At 40.0% G+C, this 20249-nt stretch overlaps 1 protein-coding gene across 6 annotated transcripts in view; it reads right to left on the reverse strand.

The window, feature by feature from the left end:
• Nucleotides 1-20249, reverse strand: part of ASAP1 (ArfGAP with SH3 domain, ankyrin repeat and PH domain 1) — a 145833-nt gene that overhangs the window by 97958 nt on the left and 27626 nt on the right. For 4 of the 6 annotated variants that reach the window (XM_038127153.1, XM_038127150.1, XM_038127152.1 and 1 more), the window contains exon 3: nucleotides 18575-18704. In XM_038127153.1, the coding sequence (XP_037983081.1) occupies nucleotides 18575-18704 (130 nt within the window). Of the gene's footprint in view, nucleotides 1-10692; nucleotides 10815-18574; nucleotides 18708-19180; nucleotides 19255-20249 lie in introns of those variants that run through there. The other 2 variants (XM_038127151.1, XM_038127154.1) reach the window with 2 other exon arrangements.

Genomic DNA, 20249 nt, shown 5'->3' on the forward strand with positions numbered 1-20249 from the left:
GCGAGAAGAGCAGGCTGAGGAGGAAGGGTGGTAGCAAACACCACTCCTGCTGCACATGCACCCACCCCAGGTTAAAGGTTGTGTAACACCAGAGGCTCGCCTGCCCTTGGGTATAAGAACTTGTATTGAAACAAAGAAACTGCTTGGTTAACAAGTTAAGCCTGGAGGACTTACTCCCTTTACTGCTGCCATGTTGCACAGGTGATCAAAAGAAAGCCGAGACAAAACCAAGCCAAAAAGCAACACAAAAAACCAAACCAAAACAAAAAAAACCCACCAAAAAAACCCCAAAGTTATACTTAAGTTATACTATGATTTGGCCAACAGTGCAACTAAAAGCGGCTGGCTACACATTTTTAAATCCCGAATTGATCATGCCCACTTGAAGACTGGTAATCCCACCTTTCTCTCTGACCAACCCTATTCAGGAGCAGGGCAGAGAAGGGACTTCCTTCCTGCAGAGAGGCAGAACTTCCTGCCAGCAGTGCCACCTGCACAATCGTGTCACAACTTCTCTTGCAGCACATGCAAGAAAGTTTCCATTTCCTGTGCAGGCACTTGTGTGGTTAATGCAGCTCCAGCAGTGCACTGACATAAGGACAAGAGAAGGGGACAAAAATCTCTGTAAAAACACATGGGTAACATTGTAAAGAATAAATATTTTTAATTCAACTCATTTAACTAAGCTCATGTAACACTGTGAACCTTACCCCTGATTCTACCAAATTAATTAGCCCAGATTTAAGCACTTGTCCATGTTTTTGAAGTAAGCATCTGCCCAATTCTCAGATGACAACTTCTAACCAGGGTATTCTAATGTTTGCTGACCCACAGAAGTGCTGTCTCATTTTTCACACAGAAAGAAGGAAGTCTCCTGACATTTTGAACATCACCTCAGTGGAGAAGGACAATGCATGGAAAATATGTTCAGCACTCCCACTTGAATTTAGATGCTCATGTCTCCAGTGTACTTCTAAGGTAAAATTTTTCTATAAGCATTCTATAAGCATTTTATGGAAATGCTTATAGAAAATGAATGCTTATAAAAGTCTTGGCCATGTTTTTAGCAAAGGTCAGCTGGCTAAAAGGGTCTTTTTTCCTGAAAATGTTCAAATATTTGCATTATTAACTTAAGCTTATTTGAAAACACAAAAACTTTTGGAAAGTAGATTAAAATTATGTTTAATATGAGATGGTCTCCTGGTGAAACAGTATAAAGACTTACTTCCATTAAATTACAATACTCATACATAATTCTCAGTATTACAGTTTTCCAACAAAGTATGTTGGAGATCTCCTGTTCTCCATCACAAAACTTCAGATCTTTGGTTATAATGTTTTAAGTAATTGTACCTAAGAAAATGAATGTCTGTCATTTAAGAAACAGAGCTGTTTAGAAAGACCACAATGGCAAAATGGTAAATGAGATTACTAAAAGAAGACATCCTCCAAAAAGATGAAGTCATGGGCAAATAAGGAAATCATAGAAGCACTCTGCAAACTGAATGCAAACATCACAAACCAGGAGATCTGCAGCAACAATTTTTCTAAATGCCTACAAACCAATATATTTTTCAAACACATTGAAAGCAAAAAAGCTTGTCTTAATTCTGCTGTGAACCTCCTCTCTCATTCCCGCACCTCAAAATGACAAAGAAACTGAGAAACATGGGGGGAGGGAGAACAAAAATAACACAAACCAAGAATTTTTTATTGAAGAGATACCTCAGGATCCAAGTCATTTAATATACTACAGCTGCTTTTTGATGGACAAATAGGTTTGTTAGCAACCTGCTTGATATAGTCTACCTGAATTTTCAACAAGATCTACCAATGCTCAACACCAAAGGTGCTTGATAAAAAAACAACTGACATGAGATGAGGAAAAGCCATTCTTCCAGAGCAGTAACTGTTTAGAATTAAAGGAAATAGGAATTAACTCCAAAATGTCCATTTTGCCATTCAAGGGAAGTCATCAGGAATCACTTCGGCCATCTGTACAGCTCAATGCACCCTACACTGTCTTGAAAGAATGTGGTTGGTAAAATGACAAAGTTCACTGATTATATAAGTTGTTCAAGAAAGAAAAATGAAAACTAGATGTGGAGAGGTCATGCAACATCTCAAATTCTAACTGCCCATTAAGAGAGCAGATGAAAAATATGTATGTAAAGGCATAAAGCAATGCACATAAAACCCCATTTTTTTTAAATTGACATATATAATGTGTGAGTCTGAATCAACCATGACCATGGTAGACAAAATACATGCTGCAGTTATAAAAGAGTTTTCTTGAACTATCCTTGAATATTCAGGAGCTACCAGGATATCAAACCACTGAGGACAGAGTAAAAGCAGCACAAAAGGCATTATTATACCAAGATGGAAGTTCATAGTACATCTGCATTTTGTTCTTTGCATCTCAAAAAGTTAAAAGAGGGATATAAGAAGGCAACTAGGTTGACCTCAGCTATGGATACACTTCCTAAGGGGGTGGGATTAAATATGTGTATGCTAATGCTCTTCAAGCTCAAAAAGAAGTGATTGATGTAAAGCAATAGATGTCTACAGTCTGTAAGAACAGAGGAAATAAACACAGAATGATTAATTATTTTCTCATACAATTAAAATGCCAGATTTAATCATAAGGATGCAAGTTTTATTAAAAACTCAGCTTTTTATCCTAAACATCACATAGGTAAGATGTGAAATTTACATTTGCATAGATGCTAACAAATTCTAATTAATGAGAACAATATTCAAGATATCTGTGTGTTTAATAGTTTATCATCCTCAGCTCAGAAAATTTCTGAGCAGATTGTTGAAATAGTTTCACGGTTAAGTTTTCCTGTTAATGTTCTCCCCAGGACAGATGCTATTGATCAGTGATTGTTAAAGGGCAGGATACAGGATTACGAGAAATTGTGATTTGACTCAATGTGGTGGCAATTTCTGGAGAAAAATCTGACAAACCAAACAACTTTTGAGAATATCTAGAGCAAGTAAACTTTTTACTGTTTCAATCATAGCACACTTCTCCACCCACAATGTGTTTCAATTCCTAACCATTCAGTTTTCTCATTATCATGTTCACATAAGCCAGGGAGTCTCAGAAGCTCTATGTTAATGCAGCTACAAAAATGGATAACAGGATAGAATTAATAGCAGGATGACAAGGACAGAACCAGTACAATTTAGAGGGACATACACTGTCTTTCAGAACGAACTACCCACAAAAACAAAATCAACCAAATTGTGAACAATACATTTATCTCTGCAAAATATAAGCAGCTTTTATAGAAAAGGTTGTTATCCAAGTCTTCTGGAGGTCTTGCTACAAGCACTGAAGCATTTAAGAGCCATCTACACAGACTTGATATCAGTCAACTCTAGGCCTTTCAAGAAGGGACGAGACATACAAGGTAAAACAGAAGAACGGAAAGTTGGGTAGAAAGTACTATCCAAATGTTCTGCTCAAAGTCTGAGCGGGAATTAATAAAATTTCTTTTAAAATACTCCTCAATTTAGTTTCAAGTTTAATACTGCTGAAGTTTTCAAACATTGCTTACCCGTTCCTCAGCTGAAATGAAAGTTTTCTGAGTCAAACATTTTGGAGCAACACCATGATGCTTCAACTCATTAAGTACTAACTATAACTGGTCCCTAGCAGATCCTGGAACATGGTCATAAACCTTCATTATCTACCTTTGGCTCTATACTTCATCACATGTCTCATCCAATTTTTTGGAAAGCAACATCCAAGACAGCACAACTCATAATATCCATGTATCGTATGCACTTGAGGATCACATCTATTATTCTGCTGTATACATTTCATTTTTCTACACAAACTATCTTTTCAACCAACATATTGCTGTATTCCATTTTGTTAATTCCTTTATTAATAAAAAGAAGAAAAAATGCTTTAAAAACTTCACATAAAGTATGAACTAGGGCTTCTTCAAACTCAGTTAAAAGCTTCCTAAGAATGGTCAAAATTGTTCTAAAGATTAATCCACAAAATAAAAGTCCAACACAAACCAAGTCATTGAGTACAGGAAGCCTGTTTGACACTACAATGCAGTCAAATAAACCAAAGCTCATGAACCAGTTGAAGATCTTCCTTCTCACCAGTGGGACGTAGGAAATATAAGCCTTTGAGTGTCTCTTCCAACTCAAACCATTCTATGATTCTATACCACCCTATTACCAACTGTCTTTAAGCTTCAGGAGAGAAGTGAGATGCCTGGGTCAACTCTTTATGCATCAGCTGAATTCATTTAAATGCCCATATTGATGAAGAAAGAGCACTGGTTGTCTATATCCTGCATGTACATTGCTTAGTGGGCCAGAAACCACAGCACAGCCACAGAAAAGCAGTAGCTCCACTCAGTTTTATACTGAGGTGTGCATATATTTTTTGTATTGATGTGTGTGAATATACCCTGACACACAGAGGGTAAAAAGGTTAGTACAGAACACAGAAGCCCAGTTGCAGGCTCCATTCACATCCTAATTGTTACCACATGTAAGACACATCCCTAAATGACCATCTGTCTCTACAGACTTCCATTTTAATTTATCCCAGCCCATCTTCCCAATAGGCTGAGTGGTGCTCAGTGAACTGCTTTTTAAAACATTTTCGGTCTATTTTCATTATAAACTTCTAGGCTTGCTTTCCTTCCCATTGAAACTACATGCTACTCAAATCCTGCATTGAAAACAGAAATCTTAAATTTTCTTTTGCCATTTTATGAGATTCTACTATACCTCAGAATTTTACAATCTGAATTAATTTACCTGGGGCCCTGTCAAAAACACTAAGATGACCTATCAGAGTTAAGATCTTCCATTAAGGTTAAGTGTCCAGTACACCAGCCTTTTTTGAAAAGTTTTCTATGGTCAACTAATACATTCAGCTGCCTTCCCATGGAGGCCTCAGTATTCTCTTCATTCAGCTAGGCTACTCAACTTCCAGGCAAGTTCTCAGAAATTAAGAAATTCCAATAACTAGTCATGGGGAAAACACACTACATGATTTTTTGGTTACCTCAGAAAAATTCATTAACTGGACAGGAACAAACCCACTTCGCTAGCATTCAGCTGACCAAGAGAAATTTTTTTTTTCCTGCAATTGCTTTCACAGACAGGAAACAACACTAAAAAGACTTTCTGCATGTATAAGCAATAGTCAAAAATTCACACTATTCAAACCCTAGTATTTTTTACATTTAACTCATCTACAGCTGTTTTCAGAGTGATCTAATCTTTATTTAAAAACTCTCAATCGTGGTCAAGCTTTAACTACATTGGTAAATTCTTCCAGCAGAAGCACCATAAACTCCCCAAATGGTGGAATTATTCAGCAGGTTGGTCGTCCAATCCATAATGACTGGGAAGTCCTACAAGCACAGCACTTCACTCACTGGCATACAGGAATCACTAACACCACCTAGGGTGTTTCTTGCACCTAATAACATTCACTACAGGTGCATCTACTTACTTTTAAAGCCTCAGGCCAAGTTCCAGCTCTCCTTAACGATGAACAAAGTTCAAGTTTTCTTCTTCTACCACAAGATTATAGGCTTGTTTCAAATTAGAGAGTCATACAGCAACTTGATGAGAGAACGATACTCCAAAATGTCCTGTTGAGTAAGTCTGAAGCACAACCTTCTGGTTTAACTTTTGGCATGTGGGCAAAGGTCCAGGTGCATGTTTACAACAGGCAAAATCACTCTATCAGAGAAGAGGCATCCATCCAGATATCTTTGTACACATTGTACATGTGCTTTCAGCATACTTCAACTACAAGCAAAATGTCATCACTCCACCCAGTAGTTTCCCAGTTTGAGTCATGAACCAATCAATGATTTCGTATTAATGGCCAAGTCTGTAATTGTTTCCCAGGTTTCCAAGATGAACTGTGCTCTGCACCAGCTACATTGTATTAACTCCTCATTTCCCTTTGCTTTTCTCACAGCAAACACACAGGGAGTGTTTCAAAGAAACAGCTGCATTGCTATAAGAACAATCACACTATACCATCCTCACTGCAAGACAAATGAGACAGTTTTAATAAGTACTTGTCAATTTTATTGATGAGTTATCTAATGGCATACACTCATCTGGACCCAATGAAATAGCACCATTACTTGTAGGAACAAGTTATATGTCATGAAGCAATTGAGATCATGAGAGAAAAAAAATAAGGCAGGACAGATCTTTATTGTTACCATCAAAAGGCAGCAACAGAGAACGAAAAGTAAACCAAATCAAACTGAAAAGGAATACACAGAAAGGGAGACAATTGCTTTGTATGCAACCAGGTTTGGCCTTCCACACAAACATTAAAGCTATAGAAAAATACCCACGATTTTTAAGATTCAAAGAGACATGAATTGCTTTCATATTTACAATATGCACAATATTCACTGATTCATTTTAAAGGAAGCTGCTTTGCTGCAACTTGTTGCCTAATTAAATAGGATGAGAAAAACAGGAAGCTGTACTAAACTGCACATGAGTTCAGCAAATAGAGCAGACTTTGCTGAAGTAAAGCAACACCATTACAGCTGTTTTAACCACAGGAAAAAAAATTTGAAAAACCTGTCCTAGACATGGTGGAAAAAAGCAAGCAAGGAAGCATATGGAGCACTTCAAATGAAATGGGGAGACAGGGAAGGGCAGGAAGTGAATCTGAGGGTTTAAGTCAGAAGCAAAGAGCTTCATTAAACCTGCAAACCGTCAGCAAAGAAAAAATGGCATTTCTTCTCATGTTTTCTCTGCCAGTTTAAACAAGGTCTCCTTCCAAGCACTTCCTGTGAAAGCTTGGCAACAAAACTGCCACCAGAGGATTATAAACATTTTCTAAAAGGAGGATTTAGAGAGATCTAGCATCTCTTTCCTTATAACTGTACTAGTGAGAAGACAATATTTGGACACTTGAGCTTCAGCAAGTGACCCCACCCCAAAAGATTTTACTCCTCTGTATGATTGAATCATATCACCTAAGGAATACCATAATTTTTTCCAAATCTGTGAGCAGACAGTTCTGGTATCATAACAGTGAAAAATAATTTAAGTAGGTCTTCACATCAAAGAGTCTCTTTAGGCTTCTTTCATCCCTCCCTGAAAGAGACTAGAAGTGGGGGAAGAAAAACCACAACCAACCAAAGGGGCAACAGGGGAAAACCCCTGCCACAAAACATCCCCTAAAAATTGTACCATTTTAAGTGCTGCAGCTATGACAATATACTAGAAAACGAAAAAATATATATCCATCTGCCTTGCAAAAGAATCAATATTTTATTGTTTTGTCCAAGTAGCTTTTCCCAAATCAAATAATAAAAGCTTAATTTTGGAAAAGTCTCATATGAAGAACAATTTGCAAAAGAAATCAAAGCATCATTTATAACGTTTGGAAAATTGATTGTGTGAGACCAGTTTTACAGTAAAAATAAACAGCTTTGTCAAAACATTTAAGGCAACTTCATTCAACTTTCTATTTCTAGTTAGTTATAAATTCTTGTCTGCTATAAACTCATTGTCTGTTTTAACACATTTCAACTTAATGACTAACACAGATAACAAAAATTTCCAAGACAAGAGATTGGACAACAGACATAGTCAGGATATCCCACTTGCATTATCATAGCATCATCATTCTTCATTTAACAAATATCCCCATAATTATGACACTTAGTGAGGAAAGAAAAATACAAAGCCAAAACACAGCCAACAACATCCGTGTATCTTAGATTTAAGCTACCTCCTTAAAAATTCTTAGTTAAAGTCATCCATTCCCACTGATTTCACAAACACCATCACCATTGTATATTACATTATTAAGAACACAGGGATGGATCATCATGGTCCTGCTTACTTACAACGTGGCACAGCCTGGCACAATTTTCACACTCTGTTCCACTCATCCTAGCCTCATTCAACTTTATTAAAATTCAACAGTTTCATAAACTGACAATTAACAAATAGTTTTTGAAGGTTGTAAACAAGCACTCTGTCATCAGTGAACAAAAGCATCCTAAGCTGCTTTTAACATCACCATTACATTTTTTCCTAACAGCTGTCTTCATTTCCTTACTACACACTGCACAAAACAGCTCAACTACTTTCATTGTGTAGTACTTTGAAGCCTACGACACTGACGTGTAGAAGTATTAATTAAAAGGGTTTTGTTGGTTTTGCATGAGCATCGCATTCATGTATTTTGATTTTCATGTGTTTTTCATGTCACCAGCCTTGGCTTCTGTAAGGCCTAGGACATGGTCAGACACAACATCCTTGTCACTCATTAGAGAGATACAGGTTTGATGGATACAAGTTGGATGGCAAGGAATTGGCTCAATGACCACATCCAAAGTGTTTGAATCAATGGCTCAACTTCCTGCACCTGGGTCCAGGCAACTCCCCATATCAGAAGGCAGGGGTGGGGATGAATGGATTGAGAGAAGCAGTGCCAAGAAGGCCTTGAGCATTCTGGTGGTCAAAAAAAAAGAAAAAAAAGGAAAAAAAAAAGAAATCAGACACGAGCCAGCAACATGCAGTTGCCAACTGTACCCTTGGCTGCACAAAGAAAAGCGTTGCCAGCAGGTGGAAGGAGGTGAGGCCCTGCCTGCAGTGCTGTGTCCAGCCCTGGGTCCTCAACAGAGGAGGGACACGGACCTGCTGGAGCAAGTCAGAGGAGGGCCACAAAGATGATCAGAGAGCTGGAGCACCTCTCCTATGAAAGCAATCTGAGGGCACTGGGCTTCTTAAGTCTGGAGAAGAGAAGGCTCCAGGGAAACCTTATAGCGTCTTCCAGTACCTATAGGAGGCTACAATAGAGCTGGAAAGAGACTTTTTCCAACAGGAGCATGTAGTGATAAAATAAGGAGGACTGGCTTCAAACTGAAATATAGTAGGTTTAGATTAGCCATTAGGAAAAAATTCCCTATACTCAATGATTTTAAAAAATTAAGTTTTTAAAACCAAACCAAAATAGGATATCAAATTCCCAGTGCAGTCTCATAAGATGACACAACTCTCCCAACAAACAAAACCTGCTATATTTTATTCTTTCCTGCCTCCCCCGTCCCTAGTAATTTTTTCTGAAGTGCTACAGAAAAGATTAAGTTTTGTATTAAGGACAGTTCTTGAGGTGTATTCCCCTCTTCAGTCCAAAATTCTTCTTTGAGAATCAAAAAAATCAAAAGATAATTTACTTGAAAAGTAAAATACATTACAAGAAGAAAGGAAATTAGTGTAGTAAATTTAAAGTGGGAGCTCTAGAATTCAAATCACCTTCCTACAAAGAAAAGTTAATAATAAAATTAACCCAGCAGAGACACAGTCAAGCTGTAGTACAGTTATAACTTTACAGAATAAGTTAGCTGACCTTCTAGAAGTACAGATTGATCATTTAAAAATAATTATATAATTTTCCAACATTCAATAACTATTCAAACTATTCATATTAATCACACAAAGCCACAAATTCGATAAGCTTTTCAACTACACTTTTGCAGAAGCGTGAGTAGTATCCCATTTTCTCTATTAAAGCAGTCTTTCACTGAAGGAAAAAAAATATCACTTTTCTTACACCAGTTTTATTAGGTTTATATGTGTTACACATGCTGTTTTTCCAAGAATAAGCTCACTGTAAACTCCTACCTGAAAACACAAAAACACATTCATGAAACTAAACAACCACTTTACTCTGCCTCCTTAAGTTCTGAAAGATTAAATCATGCAGTCCAAACAATTTTAAGGAGCCTACTTCTTTAGTCAAGTGGAGTTTTGAATGTCTTTGAGGACAAGAGGTTTCACATTCTCTCTGAGCACTTGTTCACCAGACTCATGGTTCAAAACAAACAAGCCCCCAAAATAATAATAATAATAATAAAAAAACGACAAATACACCCCTTCAAAACCTTCACAAAAGTAATCAGAATTTCTGCTCTGTCAGTTTTCTCCCTTTACATACACCACATACTTGGAGAAATCAATATTCCCTTGGTCTCTTGTCTAAGGCTGAAGAATTCTAGTTTTCCCTCATTAAGTGATGTGCTCTAGGCCCCTAATCACCTTGGTGATCCTCATTTGGACTTGTGGCAGTCTATAACTTCTTTCACGTGTTGGTGAACCCCAAACACGGTACTTTAGATGTGGTCTCACAGTTCCTGACAGGGCGGAAGTACCACTATTTTCTGGCTGCAGCTTTACTCACACAGCCCAGTATGTGGCTGGCCTTTGTCACTGTGAACCCACACTCAACGGCTCCTCCACCTGAGTCCAAGGCTCTTCCTTAGAAAACTGTCTTCTGGCCAGCCTGTACTGCTGCACATGTAGTAGCCTGTACTGCTCCATCCATCCCTGGGGCAGATTTCATATTTCTCTTCAATGAGTCACACAAGGCACCTCCTGTATCAGGCCTGTATCTCCAGGTCCCACTGAAGGGTGACTTCTGTCAGCACATTGAACAACTTGGTGTCCTCCAAATAAACTTGATGAGATCACACTCAAGCTCACCATCCACACAATTAAAAGAAACCAAATAGCTCCAATCCCAAAACTGATCCTGGAAGGCACTGGTGCCACTTACAACCTGATGCCAGCTGGACTTTGCTTCATTGACCCCCACCCTCTGGGCTTGGCAACCCAGTCCATGCCCCACCCACCCTGCAGATCCCTTACCTGGTCCATCTCTCACCAGCTTGGACAGAAGGCTCCCAGAGCACACCATGTCTAAGGTCTGACAGTCCTACAGACTCTTGTTTAGCAGGAAGTTACCTCCAGCACCATACTGATTTTTAGCTCTTAACCAAGAGAAAAACAAGAAATTAAAAGACTCTACTGGCATTGTAAGTTTCTATTTCTGCATCAGAAAGAGTTTTATATTTCTTCTGTTAAGAAATGAAACAAGAAGGATAAAAGAGAGGTTAAGATAGAGGTGGCTATTTAAAAGAAAGAGAAAGCATACGCTTTCCAGCTGAACTACAGCAACAGCACAACTTCAGGCTTCTCTTTTCACCACTGACTAAAAGAGACAAGAAGGTCACGTGTACTCACATGCACATCTATGTGTGTAAAGGGGGAAATTAAATCCTTACATTTTGTTGCTTTTTCATAGGATCATTAAAGGATCCATAATCACCACAATCAAGCCCACTGTACTGCAAAATCTTCTTAGTCACAATGCTTATACAAAAGCTCAGCATTAGCCCACTGGTAGCAATATTTACAACCCATTACATATAGATATAGATAAATAACACAGATCAACACTCTCTCTTTAGAAACATAAAACAACTGTTTGTTGCACTTCCCAGCAGGGAGTGGACTTCCAGCTGCACTCCTCAGGAAAGGAAACTCATGCTATTATCTCAGGGGTTTTCCTTTGTACTCACCAACAAACTTTAGACCTCTTGGCCAGTATCAAACCAAACTGGCTGAACAGTCTCTAAGAGAAGTACCAAAATATGCTACTAACTGGACTCTGAGAAGTTTCCCATGAGATATAAAAAAGCTATTAGTTGAGAGCCTTTTTTTAGAACATGCTTATATTACCTACCTTTGCACTTGAGACAATACTGATAATTAGCATTCTCAGCTTGATTCTGCCTAATGGTTTTATTGCAAGGCACTATTCCATTCAAAATGAGATGCTATGATCTTTCTTACAATTATCCTCTGTAAATTTGCTTCACATCTGCTGTTTAAAATTATTAACATTCCTTTTTATTCATATTGTTACAAATCACAAAGACGGTTGTGAAAATTGAGTCTTACTCTTTGTAGTAAGAAACATACTGGAAATTAAACCAACCAATCTCATTCTGTTCTGAATCATTCACGTGCAGTCCTTCAGTGATACCCTGCTGAAATATAAACATGGCTTTGTGTGTTGTTTCCTCCTCTCTGTTTTCTTCAAAGTACTTTTTTATTGCTTTTTAACTACGGAAGGTGTCTCCACAGGATTTAAACCTAAACATTAAACTCAGCTTAAAGTCGTGTCACTTTAAGTGCCTCCCCTCCATTGGGGCCAAGTTCCCATGACTACATGGTACACACTCTGTCAGGGTTTATCTGCACAGCATACTGAACAGAGAGCACCAAAGAGCACTTTCACAGCTTCCTAACTGATGAGTAAACATGAAGAAGCCTGTTGGGAGTTCAAAACAAGAAGCAGTACTTCTCAAAAAAACATATGAGGTACCAAATGCACTAAGTACTTTCAAAAATATGCCTAAAATGAATGCAAATTCTCAAAAGGCAAAGCTAATTCATCTGCCATGACTGAAACTTTGAGCTACCAGTGAGTGTTACTTATTTTTCCTCACATCAGTCACATTTAAGGAAAAGGAGATCGCCTGCTTATTACAGACAAATGCTTTGACTGCTATCAAATGAAGGGTAAAACTGATTACACACCAAATGAATAAATACTGTAGCATGCAAATATAAAAGCATCCTCAGCTGCATTTTAAATACAATACACTGCTGTCAACTCCATCTGTATCACATTTTCAGTATTGCGATCTGGAGTCACCCATGTGCTCTCACTGTGGCCTCTGTATTTTAGAATGCTCACATGCCCATCTCTACATCTCTGTTGCAATTTGTCATTCAACGCAAAAGCAGCAGCAATTATCCTGAGTTTTACTAACTACACAAATAAGTTTTTCTTATCTGTTATTTTTAGGACGTTATTTTTCTTATCCGTTATTTTAGGTTTGCTATCAAAAGCATGTTTCCTCAAAAACTGAAGGTTGCTCATGGTCTGTTACATACAAAACCAGCTCTGAAATACAAAGCTTTCTATGATGCAAGACTGCTTCTAACTGCCATAAGTAATAGTTTACAAGGTTAGGAAAAGCTAGGTTTAAGTCTAGTGCTGCTGGAGTTCCCTGGATTCATCTCCTAAAAGTAAAAATTTATTTTAATTAAAAAAATGGAGCAATACAACGATTAGGATGTTACAATTTATTTGTTGCAATTATATAGAAGTGGTGCTTCAAAAGAAATTAAGTGACAAAATTTTTTTTTCTTTTTCTATTTTCTTGATGCACACACAGAATAGATCCTACCCATTGTCACAGCCCAGGCTAATGAACAAAGTCTATGCATAATACCAGCAAAAGTTGACTCAGAATGGAAATGCTCCTGTTCTCATGCATAGTTTCACATGCTTCCCTTGATAGAACACTTTGTCACTGGAAAAGGATCTTGTAGGGGAAAAGTGTACGAAATCACCACAGAAGATCTGATGTTATAGCAGTTTCAGTGCTACACGAGTTCCAACAAAATTATAAGGAGGAAAAATGCTGTCCCCTCATCCTCATACCAAAAGTCCGTCCTCACAGTAGAATAAGAAATAAATGCATAAACTGAAGCCCACAGGGAACGCTACATATGGGAAACTGTGAAAATGATTCATACACAGCACATTTTGAAAGAAAAATTTTTGAAAAGGCAAAACAAAAAAAGTAACAACCCCATACTTTCCCCTTTCCTATCTCTAATCTTAGAGACATATCCATGACATGAGGAAGAACATGAGAAACCTTCTCCTTTCAAGCTATGTTAAACTACACCAGACTTGCACCAAGAACAACAAAATGTGTATGAGGCTGAGCAGGAGCCAGACAGTCATTCTTTTACAGATGTATATGCACACATCTGTTATAGACCAGCCTAGACTGACAGACTGCTGTGCCCAGGCAGATCAGCACAGTGAGAAACAAAATGAGCAACAATCATTGCAGGAATAGTGTTGGTTTCAGTTTTTTTTTTTTTTAACTTAAAAACCAAAACATAACAAAACCAAAACCTGAAAGCAAAATGCAAACATATTTGCAGCCAATCTAATTGTCAGAAAGCACATTTTCAGTTTTCAGCTTCTCACTCAAGTGAAAAAGAAAGAAAGAAATAACATTAATCATTAAAGATGTTCAATTATTACAGAAGTACAACAGGCATTAAACTGCAAAATCAGCATCATCACAACTGAAGCTATTTTATCATCAGCTTCTAGCTGTCCTTTCATATCTACCAGCCTGACTAAAGAGAATTTAAATATTTAAGCTTAATCTCTGTCTCCAGACAGTCCTGCACAACATCTGCTACTTTAAGAGAAAGACTCAGAACTGCCTGGTCATGATAACTGAGCTATCCCTTGAGTGCAAAGATGTCCTTTCAGCTGGAGCTGGGACACAGCAGAATGATAATCAAGACAGTCTTGTGGTGATCCCACATGTACACTACTTATTCTCAGAACAGATGTCATCATTCTCTAAAAATTCCAACTAGCTCACAAAGTAATATTAACTCAATGATTAAAATCAACTTTTCAAAATCTATTTGAGTAATACAAATAATGGAGCTTCTGTGGATATAAAAGCATGTCTGATCAAAACAAAGCAGAGGCTGTATTTTAAGAGACTGTATCAGTGATCTGTCTGTATTTACCATTTAGGCTTTTTACTTTAAAAAAGTAGTTAGCCATCCATTTACATATGCAATAATTCCCTCTTCATGTGATCATTACAGATTCATATAATGATTTGGGTCAGAAGAGACCTTAAAGAGCATCAAGTTCCACCCCCTGCCATGGGCAGGGACACCTTCCACTAGACCACGCTGCTCAAGGTCCCAGCCAGCCTGGCCTTGAACACTGCCAGGGATGGGGCATCCACAGCTCCTCTGAGCAGTCTGTTTCAGTGTCCCACCACTCTCACAGTAAAGAATTTCTTCCCTATATCTAATTCAGTTTAAAGCCTTTTCCCTCTTGTCCTGACACTCCACACCCTACTTACATGTCCTTCTCTGACTCTCTTGGAACCACCTTTAAGCCCTGGGAGGCTACTCTAAGGTGTCCCCAGAGCCTTCTCTTCTACAAGCTGAAATCTCCAACTCTCTCAGCCTTTCTAAAGAGGAAAGGTGTTGCATTATAAAAGAAACCTGCCACCTGCATGCAGAAATATGTTAAAAATATTCTTTTTTGCATGAATATAAGATTATGCTGAAGAAATCAACAGAAAGGGGTACAGATTGCAAATTCTCTCAAACTCTACCTATAGTACAATATAATTCTTGTTTCTGCCTCTATGAGTTTTAGGAAAAGCCCTATTATTTTAGCAATAGAATGAACTTTAAAATGTGTGTTTACTTGGAGGCAATTACATAACATTCAGGCTCTTAAAAAATTATAAAACAATCTTGCAGCTTTTGGTAATTACTGTTCAAGATGCCTAAACCTGGCTAGAAATATGGCAGAGTCTTTTTCTTTTAATCTGGTGTGACTGGATGACAAAAATCTAAGCTTGGTCACTTAAAAGGAAAAAAAAACCAACTTGCAAATCTTCCTAAATTTCAGTAGTTTTAAGCAAGGTAGCATAAAACCTTCCTATTCAATAAATTGCTATAGAGTAGCATGTTCTTACTACTGTCTTTGATTAATATTGTGACAGATTTAAATAAAGTTTGGGTGGAGGATTTTTTGTTTGTTTTTTTAATAAGTTGAGAACAGAGAAGTCCTTTGGAGGAGCACTTCCATGGTTCTCATTTTTTTGAAGTATGCCTTTGTGTTTTGTTAGGCCTTCCACTGAAAACTTACTGAATGCAAACTCATCAGAATCAGTAAACATGTCTGCTCTGATTTTTTCAGTTGAAACTTGTTCCAAAATTGCATCTAACTGGATCCAAAATCTTCTCTGAAAATGATTTAAATAGGAAAAAGAATGGTAACTAGGAGATAATATGTAGCAATTCACCTAGCTGAACAGACTGCCCCTCTACTGAGGGACAAGCAAGGGAGAAAACCAGTAAATGAGTCCATCGCCTCTTATTATTTCAGAAAACTTGTTAGTTGTGATGCAGGAACAGCAAGTTCACAATTTTTTAATAACTTCACGAAACTAGGTAAAGGCATCCACCCAAAACCATTTCTTTTTTGTCACATTCTTAATGAAAAGGTTTTTCTTATCTAGCTACTGATCTGAGCTACAGCAGGAACTACACTGGACTCAGAGGCTGGGAGACAAGAGCTAACTTTCATTAAATCTGTTTAATTTCCCTTCCATTTCTGTTCAGAAAATAGTTCCAGTTTGCAATGTTGCTTAGAATAAAGAAAATAATTAGTTAATCCACAAACTGGATCATAGTCACTGAGGTAGGGGCAGGTTGTGCTGAATTAAATTAGCTGTAAAATAACCTAAGATACCTCAGGCAGCAGCACCATAACAGCACAGAGCCTGAAACTGCCTGCTAGAGCCCAGAGAGAGCTCCAGCCCACATGCAACATTCAGTAAAAAATCAAACAGCTGCAAGGATGGAACCATCCCCTTTGCCTTAACACAGCAGGCTCAACACTGAAGTTCAGGAGCTGCTTGAGGAGCTCTTAGGTCACTCACAACACATCAGCAACAGCAGCAGGAGCTACAGAACACCCACTTGAACCATTCGTTTTAATCCCATGTTTCACAGAACCCACTGCTTTAGGTAAGCAGGTGTATAGAAACCAACCCAGCCTGAAAGCAGCAGCAGCAAAACTGTGTCTCCACTGTAATTGTAGCTTGCATGCACAAGGACTCCAAAGGAGCCTCTTGCTAGCCACATCCTGACTGTATTTCCCCATGCAAATTAATAACTATAAATTTGGGAGAGTTGCAGATTTTTTGCACATGTAACAGTAGAGCCTGTTTAAATCTTGTTTCCCACCAAATAAAGCTTTTTTTGTATTTACAGGTAATAAAAAGAATGCAAAACAAATCCAGTTTAAACTGCAATCAGTTCAAATAGGGCATACAAAACAGTTATACAAACAAAAGAAATTCAAAGAAGAGCAACACATGCAACAGAAATACCCACCATTCTTTATTCCCCAATTTATTGTCAAATCTGACATAAAAACTTCTAAAACATACACAGTCCACACAATAGTGCAGAACACTGTGTATTTATCTTCTATATTTTGTTTCTCTTTGGAAAGGCATTATCACATTCAGCCTGCACTGATGTATCTCCCAAACCATGAAAGCATTACACTGTATTCTTACCCTAGAAGTAAGTCACCAGTGATGACAAAGTATATATTATTTAACTCTGTGCATGCTGTCAAGTGTAATAATAAGCATATCAATGTCTGTACCTATTCCACATAGTTAGGAACAGGGGGCAGCAATTCTGTCAAACACTAACCTAACAGGTTGATTTTTGAGAAATCTTTCAGTGGCCATGGCTTAGTTACAAGAGGAAAGAAAAACCAAACCAGTTACAGTTATGGAAAAGTTACAGATATTAATCTAGGTTACATAATAAAAATAAAATACATCATTCTAAATGTGAACTTACAATCACTCTAGTCAGTTGCCGCAGACAACGGCGCTGTTATAGTTTTGAACATAGGCAGTTTTTCTATTAAAACTTCAGTTGATCTGAATCCTGTGGCATTATATTTCCATACCCAAGACTATCAGGCAAGCACCATAATTAAATAATTAATACTCTTTCCTTGCATACCAAATGTTTTGCTCATGCCAACACATTCAGCAGAACTAAAAGACTATTAAATCCATCTCCTAGATACGCGCTGGCTCCTGAAGAAGCGACAAATACTTGATGAACTAAGTGTATAATCCAAAACAACAACTAACTGCAACCTCTGCAACAATAGCAAAAATCTGCCTTATTTCAGTGTCATTATGCTTGGACCTTCAAGCAAGCACAGGGCAAGAGAAGAGCTGTACACGGTCTTGTTTTAAAGTAATTTGGAAGACATTTCCTCATAACCACTGACCTAGTCCATAGGAAATCACTCTGGAACCTCAAATAGGAAGCAGTGGATTGATATTCCTTGGAAACCAGCTCTGGAAGTTTACCCATTTTCATGCTCCTATTTCTTGACAGCAGAGCAGGGTGAACATTTAAATGACGCTCATAACAAGCATGAAAAAATCCCAGCACTGAGGCTTCAAGGCTGAAGTGCTGAGACCGTATAATCTCTTCTGCTGCATTATTTTGCTCCTCTCCTTCCACCAATTCTGTTTTCATATTATTTCCCTCTCTCCATATTCATCTTTTCATCCTTACCTCATTTCTTAAACCAAGTCTCCCTTGGCAGATTTCTGCAGTCAGAGTTCTGTGCTTACTTGATGTAATGAGTGGCTGGGGAAAACCTCTACTAATGCTCTCAAACAAAACTCACCCTTCATCTTCCCTCTAAAAATCCCAACATTCACGCATTTTTTTTCCACTGCAACAACTGACAACACTGAAAACACCAAGAAGTACCACAACAACATTTAAGTTCAGACAACTGCTTTACGCACTAATCTTTGAGACGCCAGAGCAGGAAAGCTTTCTGTAACTAGCTCAACACAAGGGCAAAGTCCCACAATTAAAAGACCAGATTACATGCATACCAACGCCTCTGGCTCCTGTGGATTTGGGCGGGTGGTGCTGCCCCGTCCCTGATGCTCTCTCAAAGGCACACAGAAAAAGAAATTAATAAAAAGGAACAAAAAAGAGGGGAAATGATAAAAAGCAGGGGGTAGGGTGTGGGGTGTGGACGATTTACCTCTTCCAGCAGCGTGACCGTGTTCCTGCAGTTCTGCAAGCGGGTGGTGAAGCTGGAGGTGGTCGGGGAGTTGTAATCCTCTGTGGTCTCGGCGATGAACTCCGACACGGTGATCTGGTCCGGCATGATCCTGCCCCACCGGTAAAGCCCAGGAGAAGCCGGGCACACAGATCCGGAGAGATGGGAAGCCAAGTTTGGAGGGAAAAGGTGGGGGGAAAAATAAGAAAACGAAAAAAAAAAAAAAAAAAGCAGAGGGAAGAAGATGTTAACAGCCAGCAGAGACCCGCAGCATCAAAGCACCGGAGCCGCAGAGGGAGGCTGAAGCTTCGCCCTCTACATCCAGCCTCTCCCCGGCCGCCCCCTCCTCCTCCGGGCAGGAGGTGAAGGGGGAGAGGCCCCCGCACGGCGCCCCTCGCTCGGCCCCGCCGGTGGGGAGCGCTCCCGCGGCCGCCTCCGAGCAGCCCAGCTCGGCCCCGCCGCGGCGCTGCGGGGAGGGCGGCGGGAGGGGAGCGGCGACCGCGCCGGGCTCAGCCCCTTTCCCCACCCGCGCCGACTCCCCCACGCCCCCCGCCCCGGCCGCTGCTCCCGCCCGCGTCGAGCACTGACTTGTGCGGGCTCGGGCTGCGCCCCCCGGGCGGGGGAGGCGGGGCCGGGCCGGGCGCGGCGGGGCCGCGGGGCCGCGCTGACGGGCACCGCTGACGGGCACGCGCCGCCCGCCGCCGCTACGCGCGACAACGAGGAAGCCGCTCCGCGCAGGCGCGGCCGGCGCTCCCCTCCCCCGGCCTCGCGGTTTCTGAGGGGGGGCGGCTGCCGCTCTTTCGTTTTCTTATCGTAAAAAAAGGGCTTTTTGGTGGAAACTGACGCGGTCGGGGCGTGCTGGGCTGCGCTACTGTCCCTAAGCGGGAGAATGAGCTTCCCGTGCCTTCGGGCAGCGGGGAGGGACCCTGCCCGCCTCGGGCTGCGGGTCCGCTCCCGCTCCGGCGAATCCCCAGGGCGAGTCGGAGGGTCTCTCGCTTCGTTTTTTCCCTTCCTTAAGTCCGTCACAGCCGGTCGGAGCCCACCCGCCGGTGATGTAGAGCCGAGGATTCGTGCAGCACCCGCTGAGGGAGCCACCCCTCTCGGCAGTCTTGACTGCATAGGTTTTCACGCTCCTTAGATTTAGTTAATTTTTAAGAAGTGCCGCAATGATTTAGAGAAGCCCTTGAAGTTGCTATTGCCGATTTTGCGTTGCTAGTTCTGTCCTGAGCCTTTCCGGAGCAGAGCTGTGTCGGTGCTGCCGTGGCCGGGTCGCGCAGCCAGCGCGGTGTCCCAGAGCAGCGCTGGCCCGAGACCCGAACCGCGGGTTTACCGCGCTGTGTCCGCTCACAAGCAGTATTTCTGCATAGTTAACATCTCCTTTATCCACTGTTGTATCACGTAAGTCAGGGAACTGACAGACAGACAGACCCTTTTTTATTTATTTATTTTTTAAGCTTAGGTTTGGGGTCCCATATGTTCATTTCTAAAGAAGGCTGAGTCTCAGGAGGCTCAAGTAATTGTGGTCATCTGCTGCATCGGGGTGATTTATTTAGCCATACGGTGTGATTTCCTCCTCCTTATATTTGGGATTCTCTCCACATGATCTGGGCCATTGAGGAATGGTAAATATTCTCAAATCTGAACAATTGAGAATGAG

This window comes from Motacilla alba, chromosome 2, assembly GCF_015832195.1.
Source record: "Motacilla alba alba isolate MOTALB_02 chromosome 2, Motacilla_alba_V1.0_pri, whole genome shotgun sequence".
Classification (NCBI taxonomy): Eukaryota; Metazoa; Chordata; class Aves; order Passeriformes; family Motacillidae; genus Motacilla; species Motacilla alba.